General features: G+C 46.1%; 1 protein-coding gene across 1 annotated transcript in view; it reads left to right on the top strand.

Moving 5' to 3' along the window:
• Positions 1-19,124, top strand: part of LOC110222093 (S-adenosyl-L-methionine-dependent tRNA 4-demethylwyosine synthase TYW1) — a 244,141-nt gene extending 225,017 nt beyond the window's left edge. The window contains 1 exon segment of the mRNA XM_078154729.1: positions 17,913-19,124. Coding sequence (XP_078010855.1) covers positions 17,913-18,134 — 222 coding nt within the window. The 3' untranslated portion in view covers positions 18,135-19,124.
• The last annotated feature ends 88 nt before the right edge of the window (positions 19,125-19,212 follow it).

Genomic DNA, 19,212 nt, shown 5'->3' with positions numbered 1-19,212 from the left:
GGGGTAAGTCAGAAGTGATTCCAAGATTAGGAGCCTGGATAAGTTGGACAAAGATGTTATTATAAGCAGAAATAGAAAATTAGGGAGCGGGAGCCTCTTTGGAGCCAAGCTACAGCTTGGAGGACATGATGAATGCTGGGTTTATTGTCCCATGAGGTGATGGGTCATCCAGGCATGTCTTATGAGACAGAGTGCCACCTTCACATCATGCCATACTAGGTTATGTCCTTAATGCTTATAGGCTGTCATTGTTTTTTTTTTCTTCACCAAAATTTAAGCTCTGCATGGTTAAAAGTACCAACTGTGGACATGTCCATGGAGGAGTCACACACAGAGCTGAGTGGCTCTGGGTGCCAACTTAGTGCTTATCCAGATACTCTCCATCCTGGGCTAGAACTAGAAAAGCTGGCCAAAGGAAACAGCCACAGTCCCTTAATTGGTTATTAGAACTTACACAGGCAGATATTTCTATTGGCAGATGGTGACCGCAGCCTTGGATCCAAATTTGCATAATCTGACTGCCTGCGCTCTCATTACTGCTAATTTGTTTAATGCTGTTTTATACGAACATGTAAGAAATATTGCATTTATTAAGATGGTTACTGTAATAAGTATGAGTAAGGATGGATTCTATTACCAAGTCAAGTCTACCGGGCTTTCTATCCAGCGTCTTCCTGTGAATCCACATTGAAGACTTTGGTCACTACTTCTCTGCATTTCTAGGTATTCAATGTGAAAGTTACATGGCACCATACACAGTTAAAATCATCCTTCCAATTAGTTGTATATAATCTTTCTTTCCGCCCTCCAGCAGCTTCACTGTCAAGAATGAGCCCTCAGTGACTAGAAGCCATGAGGAATAGCAGGGTAGTGTAACACCTGAGGTTGGGGGCTGGGTTCAGAGTCTACTTCTCACACTCACTAGCTGTGTGACTATGGACCGGTCACTTTGACCTCTCAGAGTCTCAATTTCTTGCCTACCAAATGAGGATAGTAATAAGCACCTACCTGACAAGATTTACTGTGAAAATCAGATGACGTTGTAGAAATATGGGTACACATGTATGTATGTTGAAAAATATACGTAGTGTCCTTAGTGAATGGTATATGAATGTAAGGCATTATCAGTTAGTCCTGTGGCCCCATTTTCTTACCTGGCTAATTTCCTTAAGCTTGAGGGTTTTTGGCTTTAGGGCCTTTGCAGATTTGTACAGTCATTTATTTTTGCCTCTGTGGCCTTGGAGACCTCAAGGAGCGAGTGAGGTATATATTCAGAACTGGTGAAAGAGCATTTAGGATTCTTCTCCCAGCTCACCAGTTTCACTGGCTAGAAGTTGAGCAGAAAAAGAATTCTTTTCTTCTGTGGAAGTGCTTTTTTATTTTAAAATTAATTTGTGTTTCCAAAGCTCTTTGCCTCTTTCATCAGAGGAGCTCCTGAATTGTTCTGTTCTAGCTGCATTACCACACTCCCATTTTAATGAGCTGCAGAGAATTAATCACTAATCATTACTCAGCTTTGCAAGCAGGCCTGGCTCCCAGCCAGATCTTGTGTTGATGCCTTGATAGGGGATCTTTATCCTTGCATGGTCGCCCTCTGCTTCCCCACCCTCCCACCTGGCCATGTCGTTCTGCCACTTGTTGGCCAACGTCTCTAGGGCTGACCCTTTTAGTTGGATTCAACAGATTCCCATGGAGACAGCCTTCCCCTCTTCTCTTAACCTTACAAGAGTGTTCTTGTCTGTAGTTCTAGCCTCGCCATCACATATGCAGTCTACTTCAAATCATTTAAAACATTCTACTTTGACCTATGTCTACAGAATTCATGTGGCTGAAGATAGGAAATCTAGGGAGGGACCTGTAAGATGCCTAGTGTGGGGCCTTTAGATTGATCCATCTGATGGGAAATTAGTTACTGCATGAACTGATTAATGAATTGATTGATTAATATGTCAATTTCTACACTCCCTGTTGATTAGTAGGAGAGAAAAAGACCTAAATGCTAGTTAAAGGACATTTGTACTCATCTAAAATTGGCAGATACTTACCAGCTGTGTGGCCCTGGGCAAGTCACTTCGCTCTGTTGGCCTCAGTTTCATCATCTGTAAAATGAGCTGAAAAAGGAAGTGGCAAACCACTTCAGTATCCTTGCCAAGAACACCCCACATGGGGTCAGGAAGAGTTGGACATGATTGAAAAACGACTGACCGAAAATGGGTAGAAATTTAAGTCGGGTCAGTTGAAATGTAATTTAAGCCAACTTTATGGTATTGTGAAGCAACTTAAAGAAAAAGGAATGTGTTGTGCCTTCTTTCCTCCTGAGTCCCTGAAGGCTGCAGCCTGCTGCCACATAAATAACAACTGCAAATCATGTAGATGAGCAGGTCCCAGGGCTGGAGTGTTCCTGTGAGATGAGATGGCCTCCTGGGTGTCCTCAGCCCAGAGTCATTCTTTTTACATAAATGGACTTTTAGCCAACCTGGCCAAGTTGTTGACCCAGTTCTGCCTTTGTTGAGGCAGCTGAACCCCCAAGCCCAACCTGCTAGGGTAACGCATGTAAATCCTTCATCATCTCCTCAAAGGTCACGAGCCTGCCCGAGGATTTGGGCTCAGGGATCAGGAGCTGGATAATGTCGGCGGCCTCAGTGATGGAGCTGCCCTGTTCCTCAGCTCCATTCCTTCCTGGGCTTTCTGTCCACACTCTCCTCATTTCGTCCACTCACAGGCTTTCAGAAGCATGTGAGGAAAGATACTGCTTCTGGAGCTCGGGCTAAGATCTCTCGAGCAGAGCACAGCATGCTCCTTATTAGGGCCATTTAATTGATTTTTGGCCGACTTCCACTTGCCAGCTGTAGCATTTCCTAAGTCGCTTCTCCCTTTTATTCTATCCCATAAATCTGTTGAAGTTTTTATTTCCCTGCAATTAGGCGAGCTCGGTGTAATAGAACAGCCAATGCCCTCTTGCTATATTTGCCCAAACACAGATATGTTTGCACGGCAAGAAGAATCTTGCTCAGACAGAATCAAATTTTCAGAAAGTACCTGAGTGTTCAACGAAGCATTTTATTGTTATAAAATTTAATCCTCTGTATTTCAAAAGAGTGTTTTTTTCAGAGGCCAAATCTATTTGTAGCTGTGCAGTTGTGTGGGATAGGAGAAAATAAATCTTTAAAATATAAGCAAGAACTTATTATTAAAGTAAATCAGAGGAGAAGGTAGACAGTATGAAGCATAATTGCTTTTTTTATTGTTCTCAGTTAAATAAATACATTTCATTATCTTGATTATCTTAAGATTCATTAGGTAGTTAGGAACAGAGTACAAATCTCAATTGCCCCATTCTTTATGATAGCATTGCTGGGAGCATTTTTTTGGTTTAAAATGATGTGCAGAAAAGTTATTGAAAGTCAGCCTCTTGACTGAGAGCAGACTTTGTAAATGTGATTTGGCAAGATCAGTAGGAGAGATGGGAGGTCTCTAATGGTGGGGCTTTTCTCTCTCAAAGATTGTATTAATGCTGTTTACCCAGAACAGAAAAGTAAGTTTCCACGACAAAGCTGGTTTTGGTGATGACTTCCATTTCAATGTTTATTGCTCCTAGGTTATAGGACTCAGATCTTTTGAGATATATCTCTTAATCTGCTTGGAGAGTCAATATTGCAGCTTCTTGATTGGACTCTGTTTTTTAGAAGTTGCATCGTTGGAAGTACAAACTCTCCTCGCCTGGCCTGGCTTCCTGGTTTCCTCTCCTGGCAGGCTTTGTATCCATTTGAGAAGTTTGGGTGATTGGAAGCACCATTCTGTTTTACCTCAAACTGGGGTTATAAAGATGGATGACACAATTCCCCTGCCTGGTGCTTGGAGTTCCTTTGAGAAAGTGCCAAATAAATAAAGGCACTGTTAGGTTCCTGGTTTTATTACTCATTTTACATCCTCCTGATATTTGGGTAGTACAGAAAAGGTATAATCGAAATGGAAAATCTCCCATAGTCTTGGCAAAAAGTTGAGTTTGGGGAAGGTAGCTACCCAACAACATAGTGTGACGTGGTACCTGGAGCTCTGGCATGTCTGTGAGTGGGGGAGGGGCTCAGCCTTGCCCGCCTCCATCACCTAGTGCCGCCTGATGGACACCGAAGAGATTATTACAGACGTAACTTGACCACATTTGTTAGAGAGGAAGAAAAGGGGAAAGCCGAAGGTAACGCCAAGATCTTGCCTCGAACAGCAGGACCAGTGACCGAGCAAAACAAGGAGGAGCAGATCTAGCAGAAAGATAATAGGACAATGGATTTTGAAGTGGAAGGGACCTCACGAGTCATCTCGTGTCTCCCCTTCATTTACACAACTGAGGCCAGGGAGGTGACCTGAGTGGCCCAAGATGTGCTGGGCATGTGAAGTGGCAGAGGGGAGGCAAGATGGGAACCAGGGTTGCCCATCACTGGATCTTTTGTGCTGGACACGTGGGACCCCCAAGAGGAGACGTCCTGGAAGTAGCTGGAGATGTAGAGTTCGAATGAGGGGCTCAGGATGTTTTCTGACAGCTTTGGAAAATCCTCATTGTCACGTGCATCTCTGGGGCTTGATTGCATCAGAACTGCTGCAGCCGTTAGTAGTTACCCCGGTTTGGTTTTCTCTGTGACTTGCTGAGATTGTGCGCATCCAGACTTGGGAGGGTTTCTTTTCTTTTCTTTCCCTTTTGGAATCACGGTGGAGGGATGGTTGCTCTCCTTCGAGTCTTGGCCTCAAAGAAGTCTCCTTGCCCCTGAGCCCCTGGGGTCTCAGCTCCAAGAGATGACATTGTCGCCCTCAGCAAGGACCACTGAGGATGGATGTTTTTCCTGCCTTTGTTCACCATGAAGGAAAAGAGCCCAAGGCTGGTTCTTCTTGGGAGAAGGACCCCAGCAGCCCTTGATTCAGCCTGGATGACAGAGACTTTTGTGTCAATGCAAACCCCTGTCTGCTTTTTGCCTTATTTAAAACTCCAGAGGAGGTATGAGGGAGGCTGAAAACAGTGACAGGAGACAATCACTCTGGCTGAAGGTTGCAACTCGTCCTCCCCTGACTGATTGCTTAAGGAATGACCAAAACAAGCCATGTAAGCAAGGAGGTGACTGGAAGATGTGGGGCCTCCGGCCAAGGAGGAAGGAGGGGCTGGTCAGTGTTTGGCCCCCGAGGTGGCCATGGAGGAGCCATGTGGTGTGTGCTGCATTGTTTCATGTTACTTTATTTTTAAGTTCCTTGGAGGCCTTTTATTTTTGTATCACAGATACGACCCTTTCTTAGGGAGCCTTGGAACAAAGTAAAAACAATTAAGCAAAGCTAACAGAACCAGTGACACATTTGAAGGTGTACTCAGCATTCTGCCCCTGTCATTCCCCACCTCTCCAGATGAAAGGAAGAAGGGGCATTTCTTCATCGCTTCTCTCAGGCCACCTTTGGTCGTTATAACACACAAAGTTCCATTTCATTTTATGATATTTTCATTTATATCGTAGCCATTATGTGTGCTGATCAGTGCATCATTTCATTCAAGGCTTTCCACGTTTCTTTTAGTACAGTCATGTTCTCTTACTTGCACAATTTGATTAGTGGGCACCCGTACAGGCACAGGTAGTGTGTTGCTGTCACGGAACAGTGGTTCTCTGAATATTTGGAGACGTGTGGGGCCTTTATTTCTACCTTTGACCGCCTTTGGTTACCCGTGTACCTATTGGATCTCCAGGTTAAAGTGACTCCCCTCCCCTGACATACACTTAATTCCTGCTTTTTTTTCTTCTTCTTTTTTACTTGGGCAATGGGGGGGTTAAGTGACTTGCCCAGGGTCACACAGCTAGTAAGTGTTATGTGTCTGAGGCCAGATTTGGACTCAGGTCTTCCCGAATCCAGGGCTGATGCTCTATCTACTGCACCACCTAGCTGCCCCCAATTCCTGCTTTTTTTAAAGAAATGGTTAGATGAGTCACAGCTCTGTCAGTACACCAGGTCAGTGTGCCTGCGACGCTCCAGCCCCTCCAGCACTGACTTTTTCTATCTTTTGTCATTTTTACCAATTTTCCAAATGTGAGATGAAACCTTGGAGTTGTTTTAATTTGCATCTCTCTTATTTTTAATAACTTGGAACTGTCATTCACATGGTTGGTAATGGTTTGCAAGCATGGTGCACTGGAAAGAATACTGGCTGTGGAATCGGAGGACCTGGGTTCAAATTCTGCCTCAGATCCTTGCTTGTCTATGTGACCTTGGGCAAGTAAACCTCCTTGGGCCTCAGTTTCCCCATCTGTAAAAATGGGGTGGAGTAGATGTCCAGATTATCTTTGAGGTCCCTTCCACCTCTGAATCTATGGCCCTATGAATTATTTGATCCTGGCCTTTGATTGAGTACATTTGTTATAGCATGTGTCCCAGCTGTCACCAAAGGTCACGCTCTACCCATGAATGCTGGCAGCAGAGTCTTGATTGGAATTCCTTGTTGCCCCTGACAGTCCACTCACCGTGTGGTGGGCTGCCAGTGCTCAGAAGCCCGAGGAGCCTGGGGACTAGCATTCCGTCACCGTCCTGTCATCCTTGATTCAGCAAATGTTGGTTAATTGCTTGCCATATGTCGCCTGTTGGGTTAGGCGTTGAAGGAGGGGATTCAGCAGTGATTATCTCCGCATATACAGCAGGGCCAACTTAGCCATCGGACCAAGTGAACACTTGATTAAAAATGGTTACATTTGGGGTGCATACAATTCTTTTATATATGCATCTGAGTCAATTTTGACTGTCGTAGCCTCCTAGAGAGCAGGGTCCAGGCTTTATTCTGTTTGCCCCTGGGAAAATGTCTTCGAATGATGATGATAAACAGCTCTGGAGTTTGAGGGCGATTTTAACCCCTGTGTGGATTCCAACTCATTTTGATTCTTGGCCAAGGAGAGGAATGGGGGTGGGGGAGGGCAGGTGGAGATGATTGTGAAGGTTCCTCTGGATAGTATCACTCTTTCTCAGAAGATAAAGAACTCTCAAGGCACAAGATGGGAATGACCTTAGAGGTCACCTAGTTGAATCCTTTTATTTTCCAGAAGAAGCTTCTTGACACATTAAGCTTTCCATGGCATGGGCTTGGTTTAGAATTATAGGACATCATTGGACATAAGTGGTTTCTTGATTCAAGTTCTATTCCTTTGAAGAAATGGGCTATCTTTGTGAGTTTGGGGGTCACAGTTAATGGGGCTGTGTTGATTTCAGGGTGACATATCTTCTAATTAGAGGTCGGCGGTCACCTTGGTGAGTGAGGGGAGTGTCAGTGACTGTTCCTGTATCCCAGTGGTTTGGAAGACATTGCTCATTATAGATCTACCAGTAGAGTGAGCCTGGGAAAGTGGTCAGGACCAAGGCCCATATCGATATCATCTTAGGACGAGTGTGTTATTCCTGTTGCCTTGGGGCCCAGAGGGAGAGAGGACATGGTTTCTGGGATCTGGGATACAGGTTTAATTGTGACAGGCAGTCCCAAGGACATTGGGCCAGGCCATGCAGGCTAACCTAAGGGAGGGAGTGTCAGTGAAACCCTCGAAAGCAGGGATTGTTGCTTTCTTGGCACTTGTATCTCCAGCATGTAGTACCATGCCTGACACCTGACAGGTACCTGGTAAGTGCTTGTTGGATTGATTAGACCGGGCCATCTTAGAACCACTGAGCCTGAGCTTTGTTGGCCCTCTGATTCTCTTGTATTCTTGGTATAATTGATGAACTTATTTTTTTTTCTCATAAATTAATGCTTTGCTTAGATTCCATGTTGGCTCAAGTCTATAACCAGGGAGAGGCTTAGCTTTGAAAGGCCCGGAGAGGCATGGTCAAAGCACTGACTAGGGGGTGCACTACTCTACTGGAGAGAGCACAGAACTGGGCATCCAGATAGTCTGAGCTCAGGCCCTGGTTCCATCACTGAACCGTTTGAGAATGATGGCCAAACTACAAGCAGGACCAGAGGCAATGGGCCATTGAGAGCCAAGCCAAGCCAAGCAGAGTAGCACCATTACCATTGGGTCCCACTGCAAAGAGTGGACATGCTTAAAGAAGGTGAAACTGGACAACAGAAATGAGGCCCAGAGAGTGTGGGACAGAGGGCACTCAGAAGCTGACCTGCCCAGTGTCACCCTTGGGGGCCCTCCTGGAATCGTCTGCTGCTTGCTCAGTTGCTGAGCTGGGCTGTGAGTCTCCTTCCTTTGAGGTGGCAGATACAGCAGCTGCGAGAGGCAGGAGGCTGGGTTTGATGGAGCCACGACCTCATCTGTTCAGTGCAGCATGGCCCCCCAGTGCCTTCCCTGCCCTGTTTGCTCAGAGGGCAACTCATTGTCTGCCCTGAGGCTGCTGCTGCTGTTGCTGCTGCTGTTGTGATGATGGTGATGATGATAATAACTACCAGGGAGTGAGAGGAGATGGGGAGAAGTCAAAAGGGTTTTTTTGTTTTATTTTGTTTTTGCTTTTTTGTAAATGGTCCAAGGCAGAGGCAACTAGGTGGTGCAGTGGATAGAGCACCAGGCCTGGGGCCAAGAAGACCTGGGTTCAGATTTGGCCTCAGACATTTACTAGCTGTGTGACCCTGGGCAAGTCATTTACCCCGTTGGCCTCTGTTTCCTCACCTGTAAAATGAGCTGGAGAAGGAAATGGCAAACCACTTCAATATCTCTGCCAAGAAAACCCCACATAGGGGCACAAAGAGTCAGACGTGACTGCAAGGCACTTAGCTGCTGTCCCTTCTTCCTCTCCTCCCCCATTATTTCTCTGTCTTCCATCCTTCTTGTACACCTCGTTCCTGCTCTGTCTCCTCAGTCTGGTGTAAGTGCTCTTGTTGCGAAGTCTGCTGTGATGAGCCCTGGACAAGAAGCCAGGGTGCCTCCGTTTCCTCGTCAGGGGAATGAACTTGATGACCTCTAAGCCAGCCGCTAACCAGCTGTGTGGCCGTGCCCAGGTCAGTCCTTCTGTCTGGGACCAAACTGAGGGAACCGCCTCATCCATAAAGATGAGGACGTTGCATTCATTGTTCTCCAAGGTCCCTTCCAACTCATAACATGTTGAGTCTCTGAGTCGTGGATAGAAGGAAATTGTTCTTGCTACAGACTGAGAGTGCTGGCTGTTCTCAGGGATCGTAGACTAGCAGAGCAGGGCCATCCCCCACAGAGTGCTTGCTCGCGTCGGGAAAATGCTGTTTGGGGCAGTCGCCCAGGCTGTTGTCAGAGTGATGCGGGGGACTTCAGAGGAGGATGCTAATGGTGGAAAAAGAGGCCTGGGTGAAATGATTGACAGGGACTTTTCTGTATTAGAACATTCCTTGGCAGGAGGTCTGGATAAACGTCTAGAACAAACATTGTAAGGGCAGCAACTAATATCTATGATAATCCCAGTAACAGGAGTACCACACCCCATGCCAGTTGTGAGCTGCTGTGATAGGCCTTTAGAAGCTCCTTCCCCCATTTCCAAAGAAGCTGATGGATGGCAGGTTTTCACTTGCCACGAGAAGGGACCTTATTACTTGATAACATTAGGAACAATCTGTGAAAAAAGCACTCAGTTTCTTTGGGGAGAAAATGAGGATTTTATGTCATCATTTTGCAGCAGGGAATTCTTCCAGGGTAAATGAGGACAGGAACCCAGGAGCCTGGCGTGGATGATCAGCGCAAGTCAGTTCTAGAGCCTGAGTTTAGAAAGACAGCATCCCTCCCTAGGCTTGCCAATAACCACCTCTGTTGGGGCAGCACTTGGAATGGGAAGATGTTGGTCCTTCAATTTGGGCTGTCCTTGTAGGAAGGACTGAAGCAGAGCTGAAACATGGGGTGCTTAGAGTCTCTCGTTAAACTGTCAGTTACAGAAAAGAAAGCAGCAGAGGTGATGGGCTCACAATGCAGGAGACATACATTTTTGGACGTGGCAATTGTGGGAGTTCAACCATGTATCTTTGTTTACAAGGGGTTTGTCTTTCTTTCTTTCTTTCTTTCTTTCTTTCTTTCTTTCTTTCTTTCTTTCTTTCTTTCTTTCTTTCTTTCTTTCTTTCTTTCTTTCTTTCTTTCTTTCTTTCTTTCTTTCTTTCTTCCTTCCTTTCTCTTTCTCTCTCTTTCTTTTTCTTCCTTTCCCTCCCTCCCTCCCTCCCTCCTTCCTTCCTTCCTTCCTTCCTTCCTTCCTTCCTTCCTTCCTTCCTTCCTTCCTTCCTTCCTTCCTCCCTCCCTCCCTCCCTCCCTCCCTCCCTCCCTCCCTCCTTCCTTCCTTCCTTCTTCTCTTTCTTCTTACCTTCCCTCCGTCCGTCCTTCTGTCCGTCCTTCTGTCCATCCTTCCTCTCTTTTCTACTATGGTGAGAGGGAGGAAGGAAAAATCAATGCTTATGAATTGAAAAAATATTAAATTGAAAAAGAAAAGAAGGCAGGTACCTAAAAATGTTGTTCATAAACTCCACAGGAATGGTCGCTTACTCCTGTGCTGGACACTTTAATTGAAACACTGCTTCCCCCAATCACCTCCCTCATGAGCTCCCTACACCCTTTTGTCTTAGAACAGAGGATCATCGAGTAGCTATTAACTTGGTATACTAAAAGGCCAAGAAGTACGGACTTCCCTTCCTCTGTGGATTAATATGTTCTGCCTCGTTGAACATTTGAAGTGAGAATGAGTAAGAATAAAGTAAGAATAATCTGAGGTCTCTTTAACTGAAATTTTACCTCCCGGGGATGGGCCCGGACATGGTTTTTGCAGCCTAGAGCAGGGGCTCTTCACTGAGTTTGCGTTCTGTGGTCTGTCGGCAGGGTCTGGTGAAGTCTAGGGACCTCCTCTCAGAATCAGGCTTTGAAGTGCATAAAATAAAATACATGGGAATACCATGGATACCAATTGTATTGGAATACAGTTATCTAATATTAAAACAAAACACAACAGAACAAGTTCCTGGACATCTGGGTAAGTGCCCCTGCTGCCGAGCATCAGAGATTATTCCGCAGATTGGCTCACCTGTCTAAGAGCTTGTACTGCAAGAGCCCTGGGCTTGGAATCGGTTCTGCTACTTAGTAGCTGTGTGTGACCTTGGACAACTCACTCCCCTTGAAGGGCAGGACATTGCGCCGGTTGATCTCGAAGGCTCATGCCAGCTCTAAATCCCAGTCCCACAAGCCCAAAATGACTCTTGTTTGTGCGGGCCCTGGTTTCATCTCTTGCCCAGGAGGCCCTGTACCTCTTCCTTTCATTCATGATTCTGCCCCGGTTTGTTCTGCAGAGGCTCTGTGGGGCTATGGCAGTCCAAGCTTTCTCTGGGGTTTCTGTGGCTTTGTCTCAAGTTGCCTAGTTTCAGGTTTTCCACTTGAAGGTAAGCTCTATTGGGGCTGTCCCTTTAGCGTCATTTGTATTCAGATGGCACTTAGGAATGCCTTGCAGACAGGAGCGGCTTGACTTCTGCATAATTGCCTGTGTTGGACTCAGTCATGGATGTCTTCAGCTTTGGGGAGGTCTGGAATTGGGTTCGTATTTTGATTTAGGAATTTGGAGGACCTCATTGCGGAGCGCAGTTGTAAACCTTTTATTCCTCTATGAATACTCTTTAGCTTATCCACAAGACCAGTTTGCCTCCTTAGACACTGGAAATCACATCCATTGGCCACTGACTTTCCAACCTTGAGTTGTCCTTCTGGTGTTACACTTCCTTCCATTTTATCCAGAAACTGGCTCCAATGTTCTGCTCTTTGGGCAATGCTGGGCCTTGGTTTTGGGGCCTGGATTTACGGCAGATGTCCCAATATGCAAGCAGTAAGATGTTTCTAAATGACTGAGTGTCATTTAACAGATGATTGGGCTGGACCAGCTTCCGTTCTGCCCCTCCGTGAGCAGCATTAATCTTTCTGAAGGCTCTGCCTATTCCTCATCACTTGAGCGGCCCAGCTCCGGGGTGCTCTGCTAAAATTGCAATGCAGAGAAGAGACTGAAGACCTCTGCAGAAGGAAGCCTCCGACCCTGCTGCTGATGAATAGGCAGTGCTGTGAAGTTAACAACAACAGCAGTGTCTGTATAGCACCTGCCAGGTGCCAGGCACTGAGCTAAGTGTTTTACAATGACTATCTCACTTGATCTTCACAACAGCCGTGGGATGTAGGTGCTATTATTATGCCCATTCTACAGATGAGGAATTGAGGCAAACAGAAGGTAAGTGACTTACTTGTTCAGGGTCACACCGCTAAGTTGGAGTCCAAAGCTGGAATCCAGTTCAGGTCTTCCTGATGCCAGGCCCCGCCCTCTTCCTAAAAGGAGAGAAGTAGTCAACAAGCATTTATTAAGCGCTTACTGTATGCCAAGTATCTGTCCATCCATCTTTTCTGAGCATTCATCCTCTTCCTTTCTAACACCTTTGGCCTTTCCTTCCCTACCAGCTGCCTCCCTGCTAGCTTTAATCTCCTTTGATCAGTGTTCCATCTTTGCTGTAACTGTTCCAAGGTCACCTCTGGCTTCCTCCTCAAATTCAGTGATTATGCATCAGTTTTCTTTAAGAATTGTTGCTTAGAAGACTCTCAAGCTGTAAGTTCCATGAGGGCAGGGCCTGTGTCTTACCTCAGCATTATACCTTATCCAAGTTGCTCTTCTCAGTATGTGATGATTTTTCCATTTCTGATGTGGCTAAGCGGCTGGATTTAGAGGCAGGAAGATCTGAGTTCAAGTCCTGTCTTTGACACTTCCCGAGCAAATCACTTAATCTCTTTCTTCCTCAGTTTTCTGATGTGGAAATGTGGAAAATAATAGCCCTTACTTCACAGGGCTGTTGTGAGGATCAGAGGAGTAACGCATGTGTGGAGCGTTGCCCACCCTGAAGCTCTGTAGTAACGCTGGCTGTCACCACTGTTAGCATTGTGGTGGTGGTGGTTGTTGTCTTGGGACTGCAGAGCACCCCTCCCTGCTTGAGACTCTTCCTCCTCTTGACTCTTGGGCGTGATTGTCTCTCTGGTCACTCTTTCTCCAGTCCTGTACTGGGCCTTCCTTCTCTCCCTTGTCCATCTCCACAAAGACTCTCTAGTTGGGGTTTTCTCAGCCTGCTCTCCAGAGCCCAAGGGTCCCATGCTTCCCTAGGGCTCCAGGACGTTTTTGCCAGAGAACCACAACCTTAGCTTCCCTGGCAGCCAGCACATAATCAAGCAGAAAACAAAACGCTCAGAAAACGAACAGTACGTGCGTGTTGTTTCTACTTCTGGGCAGAGATATTCTTTCATTTGTCTTTCTCTGATTTAGCTAAGAAATGCCACAGGGAGGAAGGAGGATGCAGTTCCTTCACCCTCTCTCCTTGATCTTGTTATTCCTAGTATTTGCTTATTTTTGCCAAAACACTTGTTCCATTTTCTTATAAATGTTGCAGTTATGATATTTTGTAGGCATCGGCGGTTTGCTTCCAGATCTTATAACTGATGATTGTGAGCGTAATTGTGTTGCTGTTTGCTCTGGGTGTGTAAGTATGTGGATGGAACACTTGTGTCAGAGCCTGTCCTGCGACAGAAAAGGCCCAGCAGCATTTGGGGGGGATTTTTTTCTCATTCTTTTGGCTAATAGTCCCAGCCCCCAAAACCTGGGAAAATATGTACCCGCCCACTAGAAGAGGGGACCAACCTTACATGTCTGTGGGCCATACATAGTAGTATAAAATTTTTTTAAAAGGGGGAAGATGAAATAGGAATCCTAGAATGAGCAGCTGTCAGTCCTGTATATACAGTAAACCCCAAGAGTCTCAAGCCCGAGTATGACGCCTTCCCTGGTGATAGCTGTCCCCTGATAGTTTGCCCTCCTGTCCCCTTAAATGTGTGTGTGGGGGAAGGGAATACTCTCTTCCTTTTCCTTTCTTCCTCTCTTCCCATCTCTGCCCTGCCTACACTCTTCTCCTGTGCTCCCTTCCCCTCCTGTAGCACCGCCACCCCAAATCCCTATTTCTCATGCTGAGGCCACCGTCTGAAGAGTCTCATTCTTTTGGGAACTTCTCCCCAGTGCCACAGGAAGGCATAAAGTGGACTGAGCTCTTCTCTTCTCTCTGGTTGACACTCCTCTGTCCCTCTCAGGCCCTTCTTCTTTGCCTTCTTCAGTCTTGCCCAGCTCCCAGAGCTTCCCATCACCATGTGGATCCTTTTGGGCCAACACACATCACTTCCTCAGTTATCAAAATGGAGGAGGAGCAAATATCCCAGCCACACATGTGCATGTCTGCAGATCTAGACACACACACACACACACACACACACACACACACACACACACACACACACCTTGAACATGTTGCTACTTGGCCAAAGCTTTATGACATTTTTTCGTGGCATGTTTCTGTGATTTCACAAAGTTAGCCTTAATGCAGAGTCCTTCATTCACCATCTTCTATTTCCTCTACAGTCAACCATAGGGATCTTATTCATACGTGTGATGTACACTATTGTTTGTGTGATTGCTACTTATTTTGAGCAGCCTTATTTCTGATTATAAGAGCCTCTACCCCAGTAAGAGTAGGCTCTTTGCCGTCCCCAAGCACTGAGCAAGGTTCTGGGAAATACGTAGAAGCTAAAATAAGATATGGTTCCTGTCTTCGTGGAACTTACCGTCTAGGAGAGAGGTTAGGTATTATAAACTCGTGTATTATACATATACAAGAGAATAGGTTACATGTTATTAGAAAAATGTGAAGAAAAAATGTGAAATTCCTCTCCTCTCCCCCTTCTCCCTTCTCCCCTCTCCCTTCTCCCCTCTCCCTTCTCCCCTCTTCCTTCTCCCCTCTCCCTTCTCCCCTCTCCCGCCTCTCCCTTCTTTCCTCTCTCCCCTCTCTCCTCTCTCCCTTCTCCCCTCTTTTCTCTCCTCCTTTCCCCTCCCCTTTGCATTGGCAGAGAGAATTTTGTAATTTGGGAGTATCAGTAAAATAATAGATTTATACCTTATTTGATGACGATAATGATGATGATGAAGAGGAGGAAAAGGAGGAAGAGGAAGCAGCAGCAGCAGAAATAATAAAAATAATCTAGGAGATTAGTGGCTTCTTCTTAATTCCTTGTGTTCTGTTTTCCCTCTAACACAGGACATTTGCACCACCATTCCAAAGCACTACCTTCTGAGGAGGATGCTCATCTGGGTAGAATAATTAAAACTGTGCATCTTTAACCCACAAAGCTTTTTTTGCCATTCAGCACAAAGTCAGATTTTGCCGTGTAGGCTTCTTCATTTTTTTAAGCAGCCAAGAATGTGTGTACAGACGTTATGTTTTTCTTAGCTAGAACATGTAAGATGCGATTATTTACGTCAGAGAAGTCAGGTCCTGGCTCTAACTGCCGTTAGTGGAGTAGTCATAGGCACCTTGCTGAGCCTCCTGGTCACTATGTTGAACTGACCTCCACCATTTCCCCTCCGACACACACGGGAGGAAAAGGCTGGACTTTGGGTGCTCTGGTGTGCCAGTGGAGAGGGTGGAGCTTGGAGGCTCAGAAGACTGAACTTCCAGTCCTCATTCTCATATTTACTGGCTGTGACCCTGGGCAAGTTGCTGAATTGCTCTGAGCCTCAGGATCCTTGTCTAAAATAATGTGGTTATTAGTGCTTATATATACTGCCTCCCAAGGTTGTTGTGTATGCGTCTTATTGATGAAAGGGCACAAATCAAATGACTTTCCTTCCAGGCTGAATCATAGGACTTACCCAAGCTTCGTAGTAATGGTATGAGGTGGTGTCAGGCAGTCAGTCATGTATTAAGAGCTTCCCATGTCCCAGGCACCGGCCTAAGCTAAGAGGATACAATGAAAGGCAAAAAGAGGGGTTCCTGCCCTTAAGGGGCTCCCCTTCTGATGGGGGAGACACCATGCAGGTATGTGGAGTGTGTGGAGGGAAGTTAAGGGGAAGAAGATTGAAGAGGTAGGAAGGGCAGGCAGGGAAGGGTTTCCTGTTTGCTGTTGGAGGTGGTAGGGAGCCCCTTGGGTGGGTGGGTGCCCAGTCAGCCCTGTGCTTTAGGAAGGTCACTTTTCTATTTTTTATTTTTGTTGTTGTTTTAGGCAATTGGGGTTAAGTGACTTGCCCAGGGTCATACAGCTAGTAAGTGTCAAGTGTTTGGTCTGAGGCCAGATCTGAACTCAGGTCCTCCTGACTTCAAGGCCGGTGCTGTATCCACTGCACCACCTAGCTGCCCCAAGAAAGGTCACTTTGGCAGCTAAGTGGAGCCTGCATGAGGGTAGGGGGAGACTTGAGCCTGGGGACTCACTCAGAACATAGACATTTTTGACCCAGGGGTTTTAGCTGATTTCAACCCTTTGCAGTTTATCTGCTGGTCTCATCACTTGCCTGACACTACTCCTTACAGAGTTACCAGTGACCTCATAATCACAACAGCCTTTTCCCAGTCTTTCCCCTTCTTGGCCTCTCCTGAGCATCTGCTGCTGGTGACTCTTTTCTGGATCCTCTCTCCTCTCTGGGTTTTCATGGCTCTGCTCTCCTCCTGCCTTTCGGATTGCTCAATCTCCGTCTCTTTTGTCAAGTCAGCATCCACACCCAGCCCACTGATGGTGGGTGTTCCCCAGCCTCTTTCTCAGGCCCCATTCTCTTCTTTCTCTGCTGGCTCTCTCCTTGACTTCTTCAGCTCCCGTTGGGTTCATTATTGTCCCTGTGCAGATGGCTCCAAGGGACTTAGGAATTAGCCCTCATCTCTTTCCTCGTTTCCAATCCCATATCACCAACTGCCACTGGAAAATTTAAACTCAGCATATCCGAAACAGAACTCGTTATCTCCTCCCCCCGCCCCCCCGCACTGTCACTCATCTTACACGTCTGCGTCCTTTCTGGATCTTGTGGCTTCTGCCTCCACCACATCCGGGCATCTGGCCCCTTCCCGTTGGCCCCGTCCTCACTCAGGTTCTCCTGCCCATCCTCCCCGACCCCTGGAAAAAGCCTCTTGCTTCGTCTCCCTTCCACCCTCCACCAACTGCCCGGGTAATTTGCCCAGACACATATCAGACCATGGCAGGGAGCTCCAGTGGCTCTCTGCCACCTCGAGAACCACGTATGCGTGATACTACTTGGCATTGAAAATGCTTCCCTGTCTGGCCCCTTCCTAGCATTGCTCACCGGCCCCCCACCCCCCTCTATGGTCCAGCCAAACTGGCTTTTTCCTCTGTTCCTCAAACACAGCACTCCTTCTCCCATCTCATGACTTTAAATATTTATACACAAACACTCTGATATGGGCAATTTTTAAAGGTGAATTGTAGATATTAATGCAAGGAGGTAAATTTGATTTCATGGGTCTTTTTGGGACTTTGTGAGATGGTACATGCCACATATGTTGAAGAGGGAGTTGTTGTTTTTTTCTAGATGAATTGCCTCTCTGGCCCCTTCACATTCTGAGGATCTTATTGGAATATCTATATATCTGTATGTCTGTAGATGTATCTATCCATCTATCCATTTTTATATATATATATATATATATATATATATATATATATCCATCTATAGAATCTATCTATAAATCTGTCTCTCCCTCTCCCCTCTCTCTTTTTCTCACTCTCCTCTCCCGCCTTACCCTCTCCCCATCTTCCCTCTCCCTTTCTTCTCCCTCTCCCCCCTCCCCCTCTCTCCCTCTCCTCTCTCATTTTCCCCCTCCCTCCCTTTCCTCCTCCCTCTCCCTTCCTCCCTCTCTTCTCCCCCTCCCTTCCTCTCTCCCCCTCTCCTTTGACTATAATGCAATCTGCTGTGAGACTGAGCTAGTCCTTAGAGCATAGAGGGATTTTTTTTTTTAACCTTCATAAGACATGTTTTAGAGAAAAGATCAGGCTGTTGCTTGGTGATCTGCTTTAGGAATTTCTTTAAGAAAAACATTTCTGCTTCACTCTCTATGACTTGTGTTTTATGCTGTTGTAATCACCCTTAACCACTAATATAACAACTCTGCTTTTTCTTTACAGTTCAAGATTGATGGGGAATGGTGGACTTGGATTGATTATGACCGATTCCAGGACCTCATCCAAGAATATGAGACCAGCCATGGGTCAAAGACCTTCAGCGCCAAGGATTATGTGGCCAAGACTCCCCATTGGGCAGTCTTTGGGGCCAGTGAGCGAGGTTTTGATCCCAAGGACACAAGATTCCAGAGGAAGAACAGATCTAAGGACATCTCTGGTTGTTGAGACTCAGACTTAGTTGGGAGATGGAAGCTGGGACCATAATGGCCCCAGAACTGACTAGTCCTAATTAACTGTGTGATCACAAGGACAAAGAACTCAAGTGAATTTTCATGCAGAGAATATTAAAAAATCAGAATTCTTGGGAGAAGCCCTGCATTTGAAAAGGAAAGGCAGAGCCCTAACCCTTCAAGAGCATGGAATTCAGGCCTTGGGTTTCATTCTAGGACTCATGGTTTTGCCTCTTTTAGATCTAAGCAGAGAAATGACCAGCAGATCTGAATACCATAGGTGGACTTTGACTCAAAGGGCAGTGACCATGATTATCATGTCTGGTGCCCACCTGGTGTTAAGGGATGAGCTGGCGTGGGCCAGGTCACCCTGAGTGGTGATGCCCCTCTCAGTATCCAGACTCATTGCACGCATTGGGCATTTGCCCTCCTGGAGTTCAGATTGCTGGTCTTTTAGAAGAGTAGTTCCCAAAAACCGTCCAATTTGCCAAGAATGGAAGTGGTTTTACTGCTTCACGGTTAGCTCTTTACTTTTCTGACTCTGTGCCAGCCCCTTGTGAAATGGGATTGGTCTTCAGTCAAAATCTACTTTGCATTCTGTGTCTTTCTGTTTCCACGCCACTTCCTAAAGAGCTAATCCATGGATGGATTAGAATGAAAGCCTCTTTGCACCAGGGTAATTGCAATGTGATTGCATTGGAGTATTTCTCCCAGCCAGATTCCAAAACCAGGAGGACAATTTGCTTTTTATGCAAACAATAAATTTCCAGGCATCTTACAGTCATGCATAAAGTGGGCCCCTGTCTTCCCTTCATTCTTAGAGCTATTGCTGTTCACATGAATCTTGAGGTTCATTTCTTCGCCAGCGGAGAGCTCCCACAGTCCCCAGGGCTTGTTTTTTTTTGAAGGTCATCATGGTTATTTTAAAAATGCCTTCATCCCAGGAACTAAGCTTAATAAAATATTCTTTTTGGAATGCTCGGAACACCAGTTTTCTTTTGATTGTATTTTTTACAAATGTGTCTCTTAACCTCTGAAAAGTGACTCATAGAGGCTGGAAAACTGCCAAAAGA

Source organism: Phascolarctos cinereus, unplaced genomic scaffold (genome assembly GCF_003287225.1).
Source record: "Phascolarctos cinereus isolate Bilbo 61053 unplaced genomic scaffold, phaCin_HiC Scaffold_5;HRSCAF=322, whole genome shotgun sequence".
Taxonomy (NCBI): domain Eukaryota; kingdom Metazoa; phylum Chordata; class Mammalia; order Diprotodontia; family Phascolarctidae; genus Phascolarctos; species Phascolarctos cinereus.
This window is presented reverse-complemented; position numbering and strand designations above follow the sequence as displayed.